General features: G+C 41.4%; 1 protein-coding gene across 6 annotated transcripts in view; it reads right to left on the reverse strand.

Annotated features, from left to right (window-relative positions):
* The window catches only part of prdm11 (PR domain containing 11), a 183,148-nt gene that overhangs the window by 159,025 nt on the left and 3,240 nt on the right, over positions 1 to 20,883 (reverse strand). For 2 of the 6 annotated variants that reach the window (XM_060838727.1, XM_060838728.1), the window contains exon 1: positions 19,501 to 19,606. The exons of 1 other annotated variant lie outside the window; for it this stretch is intronic. In XM_060838727.1, coding sequence (XP_060694710.1) covers positions 19,501 to 19,561 — 61 coding nt within the window. In that variant the 5' untranslated portion in view covers positions 19,562 to 19,606. Of the gene's footprint in view, positions 1 to 18,290; positions 18,664 to 19,500; positions 19,607 to 20,883 lie in introns of those variants that run through there. 3 more of the 6 variants (XM_060838723.1, XM_060838722.1, XM_060838726.1) reach the window with 3 other exon arrangements.

Consider the following 20,883-nt stretch of genomic DNA (forward strand, 5'->3'; position numbering starts at 1 on the left):
ACAAGCTGAACCTCAAATCTGTTGAACAATTGCAAATACTGAGCCTCCTGCAACCTTGCACCCCCCCGCCCCCAGATCTCCTTTCACGCACTCCTTTCCCTGATCATTGACCTAACTAGAAGACTCCATCCTCACAGGTGTGTTCAATTTACTTTCTCCCTTTTTGATATGTCGCAATATGTGGTGACTGGACTCCAGAAATTCGTAACTGCTTAATCTGCAAATGCTTATTCTAGACCAATAACATGACTGCTATTCCACCACACTCCAGTGAATTTAAGCAGTGCAGGAGTAAATTTATTGAGGTATTTAAAACTATAATGGGATTTAATGGCATGGATTTAAAATACTATTTCCACAGATGGGGATACTAAAACTAGTTGCAACTCATTCTGAAAGATAAAAGACTTAACAGCAATCTAGGTTTGTTCAATATATCGTTTCAGTTGGATGACACTAACTTTTTGCTATAAATTCTGTGTCTTATGATTCTGCTCTACAGCTACCTGATGAAGGAGCAGTGCTCCAAAAGCTAGTGCTTCCAAATAAACCTGTTGAATTATAAACTGGTATTGTGAGGTTTTTAACTTTGTCCACCACAGTCCAACACCAACACCTCCACGTCATAACATAAACACAGCACTGTGAAATGAAGAGCAAAAAAATGAGGAACAGAAATACAGATAATAACCGAGACACAGGGTAATTTCTCAACACAGGCACTGATTTGTACCAATCCAGATTGTGACGAGCATAAATTCTGGATTACTTGTAAACTAAAATTATCCAAAATGTAACAGGTTAATACCAGGCACCAATGGTGTAATATCCTCCATTCAACCACTTACAATGAAGCTTACTGCATGATAAAGTTTCTTTTTAATTTTGGATGCGGTGAAACAGGATTATCTTCCTGATTGAGAAAGATTGCATTGGAATTCCAATCATAAATTTACAATGTTCTAATGTAATTTCAACAACCTTAATTAAACAATGACATTACTTCATGTAAAGCTTAGGTCAGTAAATCTGATACTTTTATTAGTTTGTGGAAAAACCTTTTCTAATCATCAAAAGGCTGTCTTCATGTAATCAAAAGATAAATTGCTTTTTTATTATAAAGCAATTCCATCTACCAATCCTACAACAATGGCCTAAATGCTAACCTACAAACAAATCTAATTAACTCCATATACCAAAACATTTTCGTTACTATGTTTGGTCAGAAACAGAAGTTCTCTCAATATCAAGTGGCATGTGTTTGAGTAGATGAATGTGGTAGTCACATATTTACTCTTGATGTGATTTTGTCTTTCATCATATCATTGACATAAATTGCAGTTCTCTGTAAAACTATAGCACCATTTTAGCAAGGAGTAATGCTAAAAAGTTTCTCAGAAAGGGAGATCCCTTTATAGTTTATAATCTGAGCTGAAAGCATTAAAATCAGTAGTTGCATTATGCTTGCAATACTTGCACACTAATTTTGAAATGTTTGGATTTTTATTAGAAAGTGTCAGCCAAACATTTGCTATGTTAATGGGAACTTTTTTAAAAACGAGTTTCCTGAAGAATCAGATGCTACAAGTGAAAGCCAATTGCCTAGCATTTATGGAAATTGAGCCAGGTGGAAAACGGCAAAGGCACTGAACACCACATTGGCCATGCCATAAACAAGGCCAAATGTAGGAAATCTCTGACCAGACAAACAAGAAATTCTGAATGTTTCAATGTGATGCCATAAAGATGCTTTTCAAATTAAGCAACCAATGTTGCATCCTTTCTATTCTCCCATCAGAATAGGTTGTTATTTCATAATAAATACTGATAATTCACAATACTATATTGTAATGTGAGAAAGTAGACCCAATCATGAGCTGTGTCCCTTCCCTGAAATAGTGGAGGAGATGCAATGCAGACAAATGTGCTCAATGAACTGACTTCTGAAAGACTGTTTGTACTCTGGGCTGGAAGCTGCTCATGCAGGTCAACTCGTCTTATGCAATATTGTATAATTAATGTGAAGATTACAATCATGGACAATTAATATGCATCACCCTTGCAGACTGTGCTGTACCATCTGGACTAAAAGAAATCACATGAGGACTCTTATCCTTACACTGCACCATGAACATGTCGGCGTAGACAGGCTTCTTAGCAGTGGGGAGCTTCATTGCTCCCCCATCCCTGGAAGACAACACCCCAGTATGTTTTCAGCATTGTTGTGCCATCAATGTTTTAATATGTTGAAAATATCGCAGAAAGTATTATGATTTCAAAATAATGTTTTTATAAAAGTTAACCACACTTACAACTGCACCTATTTGTTTTCCCTGCTCTGTTTCCCTATCTACTAAAATATTTCCAATTAGCAGGGCAGATATATAACCTGTTGACAGGCCATCGCAAATGCAATATTTAAATTGGCTCCTGCAACTGTGAGACTGCAGCTCAAGCAAATGACTGCCAATCCTGCAGAAACAACTCGAAATGATTGTACTTTTCTGCCTCTATTTCAAATGAGTTCAATTTAATTTGAGAACACGGAGAGAATTTTGAGCACAAAGTACTGATGTTCTAGGTACTACACCAACATTTTCCATTAAATAAACCAAGTACGACACATTAAACTGTTAACAAAATCTTTAAAATGCCAAAGAGAAAACTAATAAGATCATAAATATTGTGACAAGAGAATCAACAATACTGCGAACATAGAATGTATAATTTTAAGAGATTGCAGGATATTATTCTATTGCTACTAAGTATCAGATCGTAAGAAATAATAACAAGATTATGCCATTGGTCCTTCGAGTCTGCTCCATCATTCCACTTGTTTACAGTCGATTTCATACTTGCCCTAACTCTATTTTCTTGCCTACCTTCATAAAACATGATTTACTTATAGATCAAAACTTCCTGGGGAAAGAGAACTGCAAAACTAATGACTCTCAAAGAAGAAATTCCTCATTCTGATCTTACATGGTAAAACTCTTATTTTTAAACTATACCACTAGATGGGGTGGCATGCTGGTTCAGTGGTTAACACTGCTGCCTCACAGCACCAGGCACTGGGTGACTGTCTGCATAGATTTTGCAGGTTCTCCCTGCATCTGCGTGGGTTTCCTCCGGGTGCTCCGGTTTCCTTCCAAAGATGTGCTGGCCAGGTGAATTGGCCATGCTAAATTGCTCACCAAGTTAGTCAGACGTAAACATGGGGGAAGTGAGTTGGATGGGTTGCCCTTCGGACGGTCGGTGTGCACTTGTTGGGCCGAAGGGCTTGTTTCCATACGGTAGGAATCTAATTTAATCTCGTTCTAGATTTCCCCATGAGGAGAATCATCCTCTCAGCACCTATCTTGTCGAATCTACTCAGAATCCTATGTTTCATCAAAGTCACCTTTCAATCTCCTACTGAATAAAGGCCTAACCTTTCCTCATAAAATCAGCCAAGTGAACCTTCTCTGAATCCAAAATAGCCAAAACTGTACACAGTATAGAACAAGGCAGCTTAACCTTAAAATTTGGGCAAGATCATTCAGGAGTAAAATTAGGAAGCAGCTCCAATAGAATGATAGAAAAATAAAATTTGCACCTAAAGGCTGAGGGTACGGTGTCAATTAAAACTTTTAGGGCACATTTTGTAAATTATCCATGGATAGCATCGGCTGCCAACGACTTGCACTTACATCATGCTTTTAACATTAAATATTTCAAGGCATTTCATGAGACTATTAACAAACCAATGTTGAAAACAAGCCAAATAGGGATTGTTACACTGAATTAACTAGAATATGCAGCCATTTTGCCTCACCAGTCTATGCCATTATATAGTCTCTACTTTAAGATTGCCGGCCATCGCAACCTAATTTGATTAATACTGCATAACTTTCCATTCTCTTCTTACTCATTGTTATCCAGTTTTTACTTAAATGTATTTATATTATTCACCTTAACTATTCTCCCTGTGACAATAGTTTCATATGCTTATCACTCCCTTGGTGAGGATGTTTATTCTGAATACTGCATTTCATTTTACAGCAACTATCTTGTATTAATAGTCATTAATTTTGCTTCCCTAAACAAGCCGAAACACACTCCCTGTGCCTGCTCTATCAAAATTATTCAAAACTTTAAAGGATGCTTTAAGGTCACCCCTCAATCTTCAAGAGAAAGGAGGCACTGGTCATCCTTTATTGATAGTTATAACAATCTTTATAAATCTGTATTTAGACTCTCTCCAATGTCTCAGTATCATGTTTATAATTTAGCAACCAAAACTGTATACAACACAATCTTGGCAGATTGAATATATGTGTATGGGGAAATATGAGGTTTCCTTTAAGAGGAAAAATGTATGAGCTGAACATTATTTAAAAGGAACAATGCTGCAGAAAGCTGTAAAACAGGATTTGGGAGTCCTTGTCCATGAATCACAAAAAGCAAGCATTCAAGTTCAATGAGTAATAGGGGGGAAATGGAATGTTGGTCCTTATTTCAAAAGTAGGGAGGTTTTGCTAAAACTATTTAAACAACTAGTCAGACCACAGCTAGAATACTGTCACCAGTTTTTAGCCCCTTATCTAAGATAAGATATCCTGATATTGAAAGCCGTCCAGAGAAAGTTCACCAGGCTGATACCAGAAATTGAGAGAATGTCCTAGATGATGAATAGATCACACTTATATTTATTGAATTATAAAAGAATGAGAGGTAACCTCAATGAACCACAGAAGGTTCTTTGAGAACCTGATGGGGCAAATGCAGAAAGGTTGCTTCCCTTTGTGGGAAAGTCTGGGACCTGAGAGCATAAGTATGGAATAAGATGTTGCACATTTCAGACACTGTCAAAGTCATAGAGTCATACAGCACAAAAATAAACCCTTCAGTCTAACTAGTCCACGCCAGATGTAATCTCAATCTAAACTAGTCCCTCATGCCTGCCCCTGGCCCATATCCCTCCAAGCCTTTCCTATTCATGAACTTATCCAAATGTTTTTTAAACATTGTAATTGTGCATCACTTCCTCAGGAAATTTATTCCACACACAAACCACTCAGTGTCATAGATTCATTGAGATGTACAGCACGGAAACAACAGTGGCCTAATCAATGTCTTATAGAGCCACAACATGACCGCCCAACTCCTGTAACTCAATACTCTGACCAATAAAGGAAAGCATACCAAACTCACCTTCACAATCCTTCTACCTGCGACTCTACTTTCAAGGAGCTATGAATGTGCACTCTTTGTTCAGCAACACTCCCAAGGACCTTACCATTAACTGTATGGGTCCTGCGAAGATTTGCTTTCCCGAAATGCAGCACCTCACATTTATCCAAATTAAACTCCATCTGCCACTTCTCAGCCCATTGGCTCATCTGATCAAGATCCTGTAGTAATTCAAGGCAACTTTCTTCGCTGTCCACTATACCTCCAATTTTGATGTCATCTGGAAACTCACTATTCAAATCATTTATATAAATGCCAAAACGTAGTGGACCTAGCACCAGTCCTTGTGGCACTCCACTGGTCTGAAAAGCAACCCTCCACCACCACCTGCTGTCTTTGACCTTTGAGCCAGTTCTGTATCCAAATGGCTAGTTTTCCCTGTATTCCATGAGACCTAACCTTACTCACCAGTCTCCCATGGGGAACCTTGTCAAACACCTTATTGAAGTCCATATAGATCACATCTACCATTCTGCCCTCATCAATCCTCTTTTGTTACTTCTTCAAAAAAACTCAAAATCAAGTTTGTGAGACATGATTTCCCACACACAAAGCCATGCTGACTATCCCGAATCAGTCCTTGCCTTTCCAAATAGATGTACATCCGGTCCCTCAGGATTACCTCCAACAACTTGCCCACCACTGAGATCAGGCTCACCAGTGTATAGTTCCCTGGCTTGTCTTTACCACCCTTCTTAAACAGTGGTACCATGTTTGCCAACCTCCAGTCTTCCAGCACCTCACCTATGACTATCGATGATACAAATATCTCAGCAAGAGGCCCAACTCTAGCTTCCCACAGAGTTCTCAGGTACACGTGATCAGGTCCTGGGGATTTATCCACTTTTAACCATTTCAAGACATCCAGCACTTCCTCCTCTGTAATCTGGACATTTTGCAAGATGTCACCATCTATTTCCCTACAGTCTAAATCTTCCATGTCCTTTTCTACAGTAAATACTGATGCAAAATATTCATTTAGTATCTCCCCCATTTTCTGTCGTTGCACACAAAGGTTGCCTTGCTGATCTTTGAGGGGTCCTATTCTCTCCCTAGTTATCCTTTTGTCCTTAATATATTTGTAAAACCCCTTTGGATTCTCCTTAATTCTATTTGCCAAAGCTATGTCATGTCCCCATTTTGCCCTCCTGATTTCCCTCTGAAGTATGCTCCTACTCTCTTTATACCCTTCAAAGGATTCACTAGATCTATCCTGTCTATACCTGACATATGCTTCCTTCTTTTTCTTAATCAAACTCTCAATTTCTTTAGTCATCCAGCATTCCCTATACCTACCAGCCTTCCCTTTCACCCTGACTGGAATATACGTTCTCTGAATTCTTGTTATCTCATTTCTGAAGGCTTTCCATTTCCAACCGTCCCTTTACCTGCGAATATTTGCCTCCAATCAGCTTTCGAAAGTTCTTGCCTAATACCATCAAAATTGGCCTTTCTCCAATTTAGAACTTCAACTTTTAGATCTGGTCTATCCTTTTCCAACAAATAGAATTATGGTTGCTGGCCCCAAAGTGCTCCCCCACTGACACCTCAGTCACCTGTCCTGCCTTATTTCCCAAGAGTAAGTCAAGTTTTGCACCTTCTCTAGTAGGTACATCCACATACTGAATCAGAAAGTTGTCCTGTAGACACTTAAGAAATTCCTCTCCATCAAAACCTTGAACAGTACGGCAGACCCAGTCGATGTTTGGAAAGTTAAAATCCCCGACCATAACTACCCTATTATTCTTACAGATAGCTGAGATCTCCTTTCAAGTTTGTTTCTCAATTTCCCTCTGACTATTGGGGGGCTCTATATTACAATCACAATAAGATGATCATCTCTTTCTTATTTCTCAGTTCCACCCAAATAACTTCCCTGGATGTATTTCTGGGAATGTCTTCCCTCAGCATAGCTGTAATGCTATCCCTTATCAAAAATGCTACTCCCCCTCCTCCCTTGCCTCCCTTTCTATCCTTCCTGTAGCATTTGTATCCTGGAACATTAAGGTGCCATCCTGCCCATCCCTGAGCCATGTTTCCATAATTGCTATGATATCCCAGTCCCATGTTCCTTACCATGCCCTGAGTTCATCTGCCTTCTCCGTTAGGCCCCTTGCATTGAAATAAATGCAGTTTAATTTATTAGTCCTACCTTGTCCCTGCCTGTCCTGACTGTTTGACTCACTTCTGTTCTCAGCGGTACCCGTCTCAGATCGATCTCTTTCCTCATTATCTACCTGGTTCCCACCTCCCCCCCTCACTAGTTTAAATCCTCCCAAGCAGTTCTAGCAAATTTCCCTGCCAGTATATTAGTCCCCTTCCAATTTAGGTGCAATCCGTCCTTCTTTATACAGGTCACTTCTACCCCAAAAGAAATTCCAATGATCCAAAAATGTGAATCCTTCTCCCATACACCAGCTCCTCAGCCATGCATTCATCTGCTCTATCCTCCTATTCCTGTCCTCACTAGCTCGTAGCACTGGGAGTAATCCAGATATTACTACCCTTGAGGGCCTCCTTTTTAAATTCCTGCATAACTTGCTGTAACCTCCCTTCAGAATCTCAACCTTTTCCTTTCCTAGATCGTTGGTTCCAATGTGGACAATGACCTCTTGCTGGCCCCTCTCCCACGTGAGAACATTCTGCACCCTCTCTGAGACATCCTTCATCCTGGCACCAGGGAAACAACACACCATTCTGCTCTTTCTCTGCTGGCCACAGAAACGTCTGTCTGTACCTCTGACTACAGAATCCCCTCACACAATTGATCTCTTGGAAGCCGACGTACTCCTCGTTGCATTAGAGCCAGTCTCAATACCAGGAACTGGGCTGTTCATGCTACGTTCCCCTGAGAATCCATCAGCCCCTACATTTTCCAAAACAGCATACCTATTTGAAATGGGTATAGCCACAAAAGACTCCTGCCCTAGGTGCCGACTTCTCTCACTCTTCCTAGAGTTAATCCACCTATGTGATTGTATCTGAGACTTTCCCCCCTTCCTATAACTGCCATCCATCACATACTGTTGCTGTTGCAAATTCCTTATCGCTTCTATCTATCTGTCTAACCGATCTGATAAGATTCGCATCCAACAGCATTTATGGCAGATATAATCCGCAGTAACCCTTAAACTCTCTTTAAACTCCCACATCTGACAAGTAGTACATATCACTGCAAAGGCCATTTTTGCTCCTTCACAACCTACAGACCCAGAAAATAACACTGTCTTATTCCTCTACAAACACTGCCCCAGGTTAAAATATAAGCTATAGCTATTAATTTAAGTTTAATCAAGAGACTTATCTCCAAAAACATATAATCAAGAAAGAATCCACTTTACTCACTACTGCAGCCTCTCTCTTGGACAGACTTAAAACAACAATTAACTTATCTGATTCTGTGCTGTGAACTTCACCCATTAGTTCCTCCAAGATTATACAGTCAACACAGGAATTCTTGGACATCATCAGAAATATTCATATAGACAAGGAAGAAACTATGGTCTCATTCAATGTAACGGCATTGTTCACCTCTATCGACAAAACCCTAGCCAGAGAAACAATAGCCAACCTGCTGGACATACAGAACAGACAAGACGGGGAACCTAACAACAAAGATGGCATACTCAAACTACTAGACCTGTGCCTCACAACACACTTCACATTCAACAACCAAATATATGAACAAATCAACGGCACACCCATGGGCTTACCAATCTCTGGACTCGTAGCAGAAGCTGTAATGCAAAGTTTAGAACAAACAGTCTTACCGCAAATTCAACCCAAACTCTGGGTCAGATATGTAGATGACACCTTTGTAATCATCAAAAATACAAATAGAAAACACACTCCGGATCATCAATGCCACACTCACAGGAATCAGATTCACTAGAGAGGAAGAAAAGGACAACCAACTCCCATTCCTAGACGTGATGGTACAGAGAACACCGAACGGAGATTTCACCACAAAGGTATACAGGAAAGCCACAAACACAGACCAAGTCCTGAACTACGAAAGCAACCACCCCAACACACACAAAAGTAGTTGCATCAAGACACTGTTCAAAGGGGAGACAACACACTGCAGTACACCTGAACTGCAAAAAGAGGAAGAAGAACACCTCTACAATGTATTCACCAAAAACGGATACCCCCGTAATTTCATCAACAGATGCCTAAGGGAAACACAACGGAATGAGGACGTGCCGCAACCCAAAGGACTAGCCACGTTACCATACATCAAGAACATCTCTGAACTGACAGCCAGACTACTACGACCACTAGGACTCATAACAGCACACAAACCAACAGCCACTCTCAGACAACAACTCACCAGGACAAAGGACCCGATACCCAGCATGAGCAAAACCAATGTAGTGTACAAAATCCCATGCAAGGACTGCACAAAACACTACATAGGACAAACAGGAAGAAACCTAATGATCTGTATTCATGAACACCAACAAGCCATGAAACGACACGGCCAGCTATCCTTAGTAGCCACATACGCAGATGACAAGCAACAGGAGTTCGACTAATAACACTAGTATTATAGGACAAGCCAAACAGAGAACAGCCAGGGAATTCCTAGAGACATGACACTCATCCACAGATTCTATCAACAAACACATCGACCTGGACCCAATATACTGGCCACTGCAGTGGACAGTTGGAACTGACAACCGGAAGTGGCAGAGACAAACCACTATAAATGCCGGAGGAAACATCACAGAAACGCTTCACAGGAGGCTCCCAAGCACTGAGGATGTCACCTGGACAGGGGATGAAACGTCTGCAACACAAATTCCCAGCTCGGCGAACAGAACCGCAACAACGAGCACCTGAGCTACAAATCTTCTCACAATCTTTGAATTAGTTGTGAATTTCACTGTTTGTTAATTTTCCCAGATGCACTCCGATGTCCAGCGATACACGAATTCAACAGCAAAGGCAGTAACTGTGCAGGTTTGTTTTCTCTCTCTCTCTCTCTCCTGCACTGTTCTCACCATGTGCTTCCTTTGTCTGCTCTTCTCCCTTTTAAACTGCTGTTTTGACTTTTTTTTTCCCAAAGTTCCAAAACAATGCAACAGCATATAAAACAGTAATTGCTGCTCCTGGAATTCGAGGATATCACCTCCAATACCTAAATTACCTCAAACAAAGGAGCAGCTCTTACAGTCAGAAATTTTTCCCGTCCTCCATCTTGGATTACCCAAAATCCACGCTGGGGTACAAACATCCTGTATAAAAGGAACGGGTTCCACCTGAATTTGAAGGGGACAATATCCTTGCAGAGGGTTTTACTAAAGTTACTTGGGAGGTTTTAAACTGGGTGGGGTGGGGGGTGTTGAGTGGGAACCAAAGCAATAGTGAGAAAAAAATACTGAGGCTGGTACATACAAAAAGGGAGCAAGTGCAAGGCAGATCATCTTGTTGGGATCATAATATAGGACCCCCAATTGTCAGTGAGAAATTGAGACGCAAATATGTAAGGATATCTCAGTTATCTGTATGAATAATTGGGTGGTAATGGTAGGGGATTTTAACTTTCCAAACATTGACTGGTACTGCCATTGTGTTAAGGGCTTAGATAAAGAAGAATTTGTGAAGTGTGTACAAGAAAACCTTTTTGTTCAATAGGTAGATCACCTACTAGATAAAGGAGCAATACTTGACTTTCTGTTGGGAAATAAGGCTGGGCAAGTAACTGTGGTGTTGGTGGGAAACACTTCAGGACAAGTGATCATAATTCTATTAGCCTTAAAGTAGTTATGGAAAAGGATAGAACTAATTAAAAAGTTAAATTGGACTAAATTGATGTATATGTCAAGTTTAGACAGTTGAGATTGAGTGAATCCATTGAAGAATATCAGAACAGTAGGAGCATACTTAAGAGGGGAATCAGGAGGTCAAAAAGGGGAAATGAGATAGATTTGGCTATTACAGTTAAGGAGAATCCAAAGAGATTCCATAAGTATATTAAGAGTAAAAAGAGTAAATATGAGAGAATAGGGCCCCTTAAAGATCAACATGGAATAACAGGAGATGGCTGAAATATTAAATGAATATCTCACATCAGTGTTTACTAGGGAACTTAGAGAAACAAATAACAATGTCTTGAAAAGGGTTCATATTATAGAGGAGGTCCTGGAGAGCTTAAAACGCATAAAAGGTAGATACACCCTTGGAACCTGATCAGGTATGATTTATTGTTCCTAAGTACACATGCTCCTAAGTACAGTGAAAAGTTTTGTTTGCCGAGCAGTACAAGCAGTTCATAGCAAACAAGTACGTACAAATCATAGGGTGCTTAGACAAGAGTGAGGCAGACAAGCTTACAGCTGCACAGGCGGTGCACAAAGCAAGATTGAAATTAGAGAGGTCCATTCAGCAGTCTGATAACAGCAGGGAAGAAGCTGTTCAAGCTTCTGTATCTTCCACCTGATGGAAGAGATTGGGAGACATGGTTATTGGAGTGGGAGGGGTCTTTGATGATGTTGACAGCCTTCCTGCAGCAACATGTAAGTGGAGTCCATGGATGAGAGCTGGCTTCCATGATGGTCTTAGCTGTACACACAACCTTCTGTAGTTTCTTATGGTCCTGGACAGGGTAGCTGCCATACCAAGCGGTTATGCACCCGGACAGAATGCTTTCTATGGTGCATCTGTAAAAGTTGGTGAGAGTCCTTATTGACATTTAGAATTTCCAAAGCCACCCGAGGAAGAAGAGGCATTGTTGTTCCTTCTTGACCGTTGCATTTATGTGGGACATCCAGGACAGTTTGCTGGTTATCGTCACTCCTAGGAATTTAACGCTCTCAAACCTCTCCAATTTGGCTCCAAGAATGTAGAATGGGGTGTGTCCTCAAAATACCTTCCTGAAGTCAATGATTCGTTTCTTTTTGTTTTGCCGACATTGACAGAGAGATTGTTATCATAGCACTACAACACCAAGCACTATCTCCTTCCTATATTCTGACTCATCATTGTTTGATGTCCCAGTCTACCACAGTGATGTCATCAGCAAACTTGTAGGTGGCGTTTGTACGGAGTTTGGCTACACAATTGTGGGTTAGAGGGAGTACAGTAGGAAGCTAGGGAAGAGATTGCTGGACTCCTTGCTGAGATATTTGTATCATTGACAGCCATGGGTGAGGTGCCAGAAGACTGGAGGTTGGCTAATGTGGTGCCAATATTTATTTAAGAAAGGCTGTAAGGAAAAGACAGGTAACTATAGACCGGTAAGCCTTACGTCAGTGTTGGGTAAGTTGTTGGAGGGGATTCTGAGGGACAGGATTTACATGCATTTGGAAAGTCAAGGACTGATTAGGGGAGTCAACATGGCTGTGAGTGTGGGAAATTGTGTTTCACTAACTTGATTGAGTTTTTTGAATAAGTAACAAAGAAGATTGAAGAAGGCAGAGCTATAGACATTGTTTAATGCTTTGCTGAAGTCTATAGAGACAAAGGGAAAAAGAGAGGCCTGCAGGTGCTGAAAAATCAGAGCTTAAAAATGTGTCACTGGAAAAGTGCAGCAGGTCAGGCAGCATCCAAGGAGCAGGAGAGTCGACGTTTCGGGCATGAGCCCTTCTTCAGGAAGCTTCCTGATTCCTGAAGAAGGGCTCATGCCCGAAACGTCGACTCTCCTGCTCCTTGGATGCTGCCTGACCTGCTCCGCTTTTCCAGCAACACATTTTTAAGCTCTATAGAGACAAAGTTCTGCATGGTAGACTGATTAGTAAGATTAGATCACAATGGAATCAGAGAGACCTGGCCAACTGGATACAAAATTTGGCTTGAGGGTAAAAGGAGGTGGTGGTATAAGGTTGCTTTTCGGGCTGGAGGCCTGTGATCAGTGGAGTGTCACAAGAATCAGTGCTCAGCCCACTGTTTTTCATTACCTATGTAAATGATTTTGTTTTGAACATCGGAGGTATGGTTGGTAAGTTTACAAATGACACCAAAGTAGGTGGTATAGTGAACAGCGAAGACGATTATCTCAGAGTACAACCAAACCTTGATCAGATGAGCCAATGAGCAGCTAGAGCTTCATTCAGATAAAGTAAACCAGGGCAGAACTTGTACAATTAATGGCAGGGCCTCGGGAAATGTTGCCAAACAAAGAGATCTAACGGTGCAGATCATAGTTCCTTAAAAGTGGAGTCACAGGTCGAATGAGTGGTGAAGGTAGTGTTTGGCAGGCTTGCCTTCATTGATTAGGACACTGAGTATAGGGGTTGGGTCATAATGTTGCAGCTGTAAAGACATTGGTAAGGTCACTTTTAGAAAACTGCATAAAATTTCGGTTGCTCTTCTAAAGTGAAGATGCAGAAAAGATTTACAAGGATGTTGCTGGGATTGGAGAGTTTGATTTAAAAAAGACCTGAGGGGCAACTTGTTCGCACAGAGGGTTGTGCATATATGGAACAAGCTGCCAGAGGAAGTGGTGGAGGTGAGTACAATTACAACATTTAAAAGGTATCTGGATGGGTATGTGCACAGCCTCGAGGGATAAGGGCCAAATGCTGGTAAATGGTCAGATTTGGATGTCTGGTCAGTGCAGTTAAGTTGAACCAAAGGGTCCATTTCCATCCTAAATGACTCCAGGACTCTTAGTTAATTATTATTCTACAAATGTTTCGGCACCAGGATGTTTTATGCTCAAGGACTAACAGCTAGTTGGATGTTGCATCGGTCAATCAACGGAGGACCAGTTCTGGCCAGCCAATCACACAAAGTTGAAAAAGAAAGAGAAAACAAGGAGTGACTGGTACTGTCTAGATTTTGGGCAGGAGCAAGTTTTTACTTTGGAAGCTGGTTTAGGCGATTTTCTTTACGGATTTGCAGTCTGTAATTATTTTCCAGTTATCAATATATTGAAAGCTCCAGAAAAGAACCCAAATCTAAGAAGTAAGTTAAAATCTCTAGAGCTCTGCAGAAGCTGTTTGTATTGACTGGTGGCTTAGGAATTCAAGCAAGATACACATTCCGTGTGCCTGTAATACAACCCATCAACCAACAATTTCATGAGGCATGCCATTAACTGTTTCAACAATGATCAACTGGCAATTTTTTCAAAATCCCTTAAGTATCGGCGTTCGAGTGGAGATTTGTGACCAAAGAAGATTGGTCTTTGATCACATATTAATTAGGATACTCTGCTGTTCATCCATGTTCTGTAATTGTTGAGCCCAATGTTTTTTTACTTAATTTTTCTCATTTTTGGTATGGAATTGTGAACTGAAATTGAGAATCGAACTTTGAAAAGCCACTTGTTTTGAAAGGAAAGAAAACAAGCAAACATGTTTGTATATAGAACATGCCTGAAAAGATAATTGCAGGTTAATTATTGTTCTATGAACACTGCAGATGTTTCAGCACCAGGATGAGTTATGTACAAGGACTGGTAGTTGGTTGGATGTTACTTTGATCAATTAAGGGGAGGCTAGTGCTGACCAGTTAATTGCAGAATGTTGAAAAGGAAAGGGAAACCTTAGATTGAACAAGTTGTGATTTTTTTTGCCAGATGGCTATCTGCCCACAGCTGTTGGACTGTGAAGCTGTGTTGGAGTTTACTCTCTCTAGTTTTATAAACAATTGTTGAATGTTTTGAAAAAATAATCCCAGTTTATAAGAAATAAGTGAATATTCCTTGGAACCTGCTGAAAGTTGTTTGCATTGACTGGTAACTTCAGAATTCATGCAAGATACATTCCCGTGTGTCTGTAATACAAGGCATCAATCGAGGGTTTTCAGAAGGACTTGGTACACATTGTTGAAATGGTTTTCGAATTAGCCAATACAACTGTTAGTCTTTTTAAAGTATCCCTGAAATGTGTTTGGCTGTGCAGAGGTTACAATTGAAGAAGATTGGGTTTAAATCGCAGATCTTAATGACCTCATTGTTTAGCTTTGCTTGGTTAGTTACAGTAATAAAACAAATTTGTTAATTTCTGATTAAGTTACAACCTTGGTGACTGATATCTATCATTTCTTGAAGTCTGGTTAGGAACAGTTGGGCAATTTTGAGTCAGTAAACATCTTAAGTCCATTGTGTTGCAAATCCAGTGATAGTGAGGCTGACTTTATTTGCTATCCCTTTGAGGTAACAAGATCAATGAATTAGATGAGAGGATTGAATGTAAAGTATCCAAGAATCTAAACAAGTTAATTAAGTTCAAATGTGTGGTACTGGAAAAGCATAGCAGGTTAGACAGCATCCAAAGAGTAGGACATAAGCTGCTCATCAAGAATGTGGGCTTTCTCCAAGGTAAATTAGTTGGCAAAAACATGCAAGAAGAACCAATGTAGGAACCGTGAAGATATTCATTTCAGAAAGAATAGAAAACCAGAATATTTTTAAATGGTAAATGTCAGTACTCAAGAGGGAACCGAATGTCCTTGGACATAAATCACTGAAGGTTAACACGTAGGTCCAGCAGGCAATTAGGGTAGCAAATGGTATTTTAGCTGTTATTACAATTGGAAAAGTGTAGAAGACTTACATCAAATACAAAGGGTATTAATGAGGCCACTTCTGGGTAATGTCTGGAGTTCGATTCTCCTTGACAAAAAATATGGATTAGAGGAACTGAACAATGGTTCACCAGATGGATTTGCTAGCTAAGGGACTATCCTGTGAGAAGCAACGGAATACTGTTCTAAATTTTAGCAAATTTGTGAAGTAAGAGGTGACAGAGACAACTATTTCCTACACCTTTCAATTCTGAAGTCATACCAGTCTTGAAACCTTCACTTATCTCTCTCCACAGATGCTGCCAGATTCAAAGTTTCTCCAACATTCTCTGTTTAAGAGGGGATTTCTAGTGTATTTATTAGAGCTTAGCAAAGTGTAAGAGGATATGACTGAAACATATAAAATTCCAACAGGGCTAGTCTGACTTGATTCAGTGAGGAGGTTTCCCAATTTGAGGAGTCTGGAATTGGGGGTCACAGTTTAAGGATACAGAGTAGGACATTTTGGAGTGAGAATTCAAAACATTTTTCACTTAAAGGGTAGTGAACTTCAGAATTCCCTATTACAGAAAGCCGTGAAAGAATGTCACTGAATGTATTCAAGATAGATTGATTTTGTTTATTGGCATCAGGAGTATGCACAGAAAAAAGGAAAATGGCATTGAGATACAGAAATAGCCATGAGCATACTTAATGGCAGAGCAGACTCAAAGGTCCTGGTTTCGAATTTTCTCTCTCATTTAAAACGTATAATATTTTTAAGGGGATTAATAAGGCTTTTATAAGGAGGATGTTTTCCCTGAATGGAGAGTCAGGAACTCTAGGTTACAATCTCAGAATAAGGAGTTGACAATTTAGAGCTGAGATGAGGAGATACTTCTCCAGGCAAAGAGCTAAGAAACTTCTCTAGTGTGCGAACTTTGGCTCAGGTGCAGCAGTCTCACCACTAAATCACTAAGTTCTGGGTTCAAGTCCCACTTGGATAGTTGAGCATATGACTCAAGGTTAATTCTCTGAGGCAGTACTGAAGGAGTACTGATGTACTGTCTTTCAAATGAGATATTAAACCAAGACCTTATCTACCCTTGCAGTGGGCAAAAGGTTCTGTAACATTATTTTGAAGAGGAGCTTTGAATTATTTCAGATGTCCTGGAGAATGTTTATTTATTCCTCAAACAATAGCACAAAAATAATGGGTTATATGATCATTAACACATTATGTAATTGTGTACAGCAAATTCACACGGTGTTTGTTCCATTACACCAGTGACTAAAAAACCTGATTCACCATAAAGTACAGGTGTCCAATGGGTATAAAAAGCATAAATGAAAGTATTTATTTCTTTATTTTACCCCCATAGAGCTGAGCATCTACAGTCATTAAATATATTCAAGGTAGATATTGCCAGATTTTTGTATGTTTTTTATGGGATACAATGGTCATAAAGGAAGGAAAGGTATAAAAGAGTCATAATTCAATTGAATAGCAGAGTTGGCTTAAAAGGTGGAATTCTTACTCTTTCTTATGTCCATTCTGACAATATTTGGTTGTGACAGAGCTGCCTGGAACTTGTACCTCCCAACATCTCCCATCCCATTCACTTGATGCCCTAAATTAGCGAAAAAAGAAAACTTGCATTTATTTAATTCTGCGATTATTTAGGATTCTACATATTCAGTGGTTACAGAGTCATGGAGGAATTTATAACATATGCCACGCAGCTTCTCAAGTCTATGCATGGTACCAGTTCTCCATGGAGCAATCCAGCGAATCTCATTCCCGTAGCTACATTCTTGCAAAACCTACAGGCTTATCTCCTTCAAATGTCTGGAAGTCATTGAATATTTTCACTCCCACTGCCTTGGTGCACGACGAATTAAAAGTCATTTCCATTCAGCTGAACCGTTAACCTGCATGATGCCCAACAACATTCAGTCACTTTCAAAGAGTCCGGCGTAAAAATGCCATCTGCACCCACCGAAACAGGTTGAGTTATGAAACCATGACCGAGAAAGAAAATCCCAGATCCTAACCTCCACAAATCAGGAGGTTCATTTTAATAATAATAATGAGGGTACAAAATCCAAACTCATGATGTCATAGGGATTGACCTCAACATCGCGCGGCGCCCGCCTCTCAGTGACGTCACGCGCGTTCCTTTCCGAGCCCTCCAGCTCGTCCCCCCCATTGGTTCGTTCCGTTGTCAATCACGCCGCCCTTGCCAGGTTTTCGTTGAGCGCTGCCTTTTTTCCTCCTCCCCCTCCCCCCTCCCAACTCCCCTCCTGGAAAGTGGGCTGCCATCCACAGCCATCGATTAAACCAGATTCGGTATCAAAAAAAATATCCGCGAACCCTTTCATGTACTCAACTCAGGCTTCCAACAACGGGAGGGGGATGGTGGTTAGAAATAAAAAAAGGTCGAGACCGCAAATCGCTTCCTTTTGTTTCTTAGAAAGACAGTTTTCAATTACAAAATTAAAACAACCCCATTAAATTGCAATTGCTCAAATGGCAGGCACTTGCGAGCTTGTTCTCTCAGCGAGCCATTTTTTTGTGTGTTTGGCTAGTGCGGCTCACTTACCTCTGCGAAAACAAAACTGATGATCGCTGTGTAAATCCTCTCAACTGTGTTTTTTTATATATATATATTTTCTTAGAAAACAAATCGTCCGTGCCGAGTAACGTGGGGTTTCCGCAGGCGTCAGTCCACGTCGTTGCTTTTGGCCGCTGCAGCTGCAGGTTTCACTCGTCAGAGGCGAGGAAGAAGTTGTTTGCTGATGTTGGGAATATATTTTTTGGGGAGTCTCGCTCGTCTCTTTGCCTTGACCACCATGTTGCAGGAAATGACATGTAAAAGTTGAAGCGGAAGAAAGGAGACGAGACCCTCAGACAACCTCTGATCGGCGCAAACCACACGAAAAAAGTTTGGCGGCAGGCAATTGGAAGGAAGCGGGCTGGCCGCAGGGCAGAAAGCGAAGAGTTTATTTACCTGACAGAACGAATGTATTCGAAATTAACCCCCCCCCAAAAAAATGATTTACAATATACGTGTGAAACGTGGTAAAATTAAGTTTTCATTTTAAATGTATTCCATCAGGTAATCTGTCTTACTTTAAAGGGACCCCGATGTAATTTGGTTTTGTTGTTCGGTGATCTGGTTTAATGTGTCACCAGGGACTGCTGCGTGATACGCGGAGCCTGCAGGTCCCGGGCTGCGGCAACCTCCCCACCACAGACACAGAGTGATATCCGCCATCACCACCACCACCACAACTGTACCGTATCACCAGAACGGTCACGGCCTCACCACGCCCGCCCGCCCGAATAAAAACAGGGGATCTTCTCCCACCCCCAGGGTCATCAAAGGTCAGGGGGAATCTTCGCCTTCTCCTATCGCAACGGTCACAAGCTGTCATTTTTTCCAACACTCAACGTTCTCAGGGTGTCCATCCCCCACAACGGTCACGGGCCATCTTCCCGCCTCCCCCCCCCCAACGGTCACGGGCTGTCACCCTTCCCGCCCCCCAACGGTCACGGGCTGTCACCCTTCCCGCCCGCCCCCCCCCCCCCCAACGGTCACGGGCCATCAACACCCCCCCCCCCCCGCCGCCAACAAAAGTGTCCCCTATACCAACGGTTACAACTTCACCCTGGACTCAGGGCCATCTCCCCTATGATGAGTGACGCTTCACTCCCCCACCCCGGTTACTGACTAATCCAACCACAACTATCAAAGGATACCCCAACCCAACCCAACCTGCCTGCCAACACTATTCAAGCACACACATCACCTGGCCTCGCTGGTGATGTTGGCGGGCTGGTTTCCCCCATCCATCCTGCTGCTTTCACCATGTACTGCTTACAGTACCGCTGTGGTCACTATTTGGCATTGCTAATGGGTGCCGTTATCATGGCCCACCTTGGAGCTGCTCACAGTTGTGGTTAATCCCTTTGCCCCGTGCTGCTAATAGTCACAGTCAGCCCGTAACCTTGTGCTGCTAATGGTCTCAGGTTGTCTCCACTACGCTGAGTCAATCTGGCCCCGCTTTGTACTGCTAACCGTCACAACTAACATCGCACACCCAGATAACTGGGCATATTCTTGCTTTGGGCTGTTAACGGGTTGCTGCTCAAGGTCACAGTCTCCCATTTTCTGTCCATTCCACTTATCATCTTCGTGGGCTTGTAAATAAATCTTACCTGTGTATGCGTATACACAGGTTAATGACTTGTTTTGTTTTATGATTAAGCTTTTGCTTATTACTTGTAGATTGATTGTGACTTTGACCCCGTAGTTATGAATGATTAAAGCTTAAATCCTAAAACATCCTGTGTGTCTGGGCACAATTTTACTGATTATTTTTTGTTTCTGTTTAGTTGGAGGATGTGGGTTATCGGATGTGTGATTGGTGCCTTTTGACTTACTTAAGATAGCCAGATTGGTCTTGTAATGCAAAATGAGAAGCTAGGCCAGGAAAGTAAGCAAATTGGCATCTGGTATTTTTGAACAAAACATCTCATATCTGGGAGTCTTGTTCACGAACTTATGCCACAATAAATCAGCAAGGGCTGTGTGGATGCTAGAAATTCAATAAATGTCTTGAGCTTTCCTTAATGAGCAAAGAGAGTCCGGATTTAAAATATTGTTGAAGTTCAGAGTTTGGGAGAAGATTTGTAGCTTGGGTGCTCGTTGTTGTGACTCTGTTCGCTGAGCTGGGAATTTGTGTTGCAGACGTTTCGTCCCCTCACTAGGTGACATCTTCAGTGTTTGGGAGCCTCCTGTGAAGCGCTTCTGTGTTGTTTCCTCCGGCATTGACTCTGCCGCTTCCGGTTGTCAGTTCCAGCTGTCCACTGCAGTGGCTGATATATTGGGTCCAGGTCGATGTGTTTGTTGATAGAATCTGTGGATGAGTGCCAAAAGGGCCATAACACACTGCAGCACACCTGAACTGTAAAAAGAGGAAGAAGAACACCTCTACAATGTATTTGCCAAAAACGGATAACCCCGCAATTTCATCAACAGATGCCTAAGGGAAAGACAACAGAATGAGGACATGCCACAACCCAAAGGACTAGCCACACTACCATACATCAAGAACATTTCTGAACTGACAGCCAGAATACTACAACCACTAGGACTCATAACAGCACACAAACCAACAGCCACTCTCAGA

The sequence above is a fragment of the Hemiscyllium ocellatum genome, chromosome 18 (genome assembly GCF_020745735.1).
Source record: "Hemiscyllium ocellatum isolate sHemOce1 chromosome 18, sHemOce1.pat.X.cur, whole genome shotgun sequence".
Classification (NCBI taxonomy): Eukaryota; Metazoa; Chordata; class Chondrichthyes; order Orectolobiformes; family Hemiscylliidae; genus Hemiscyllium; species Hemiscyllium ocellatum.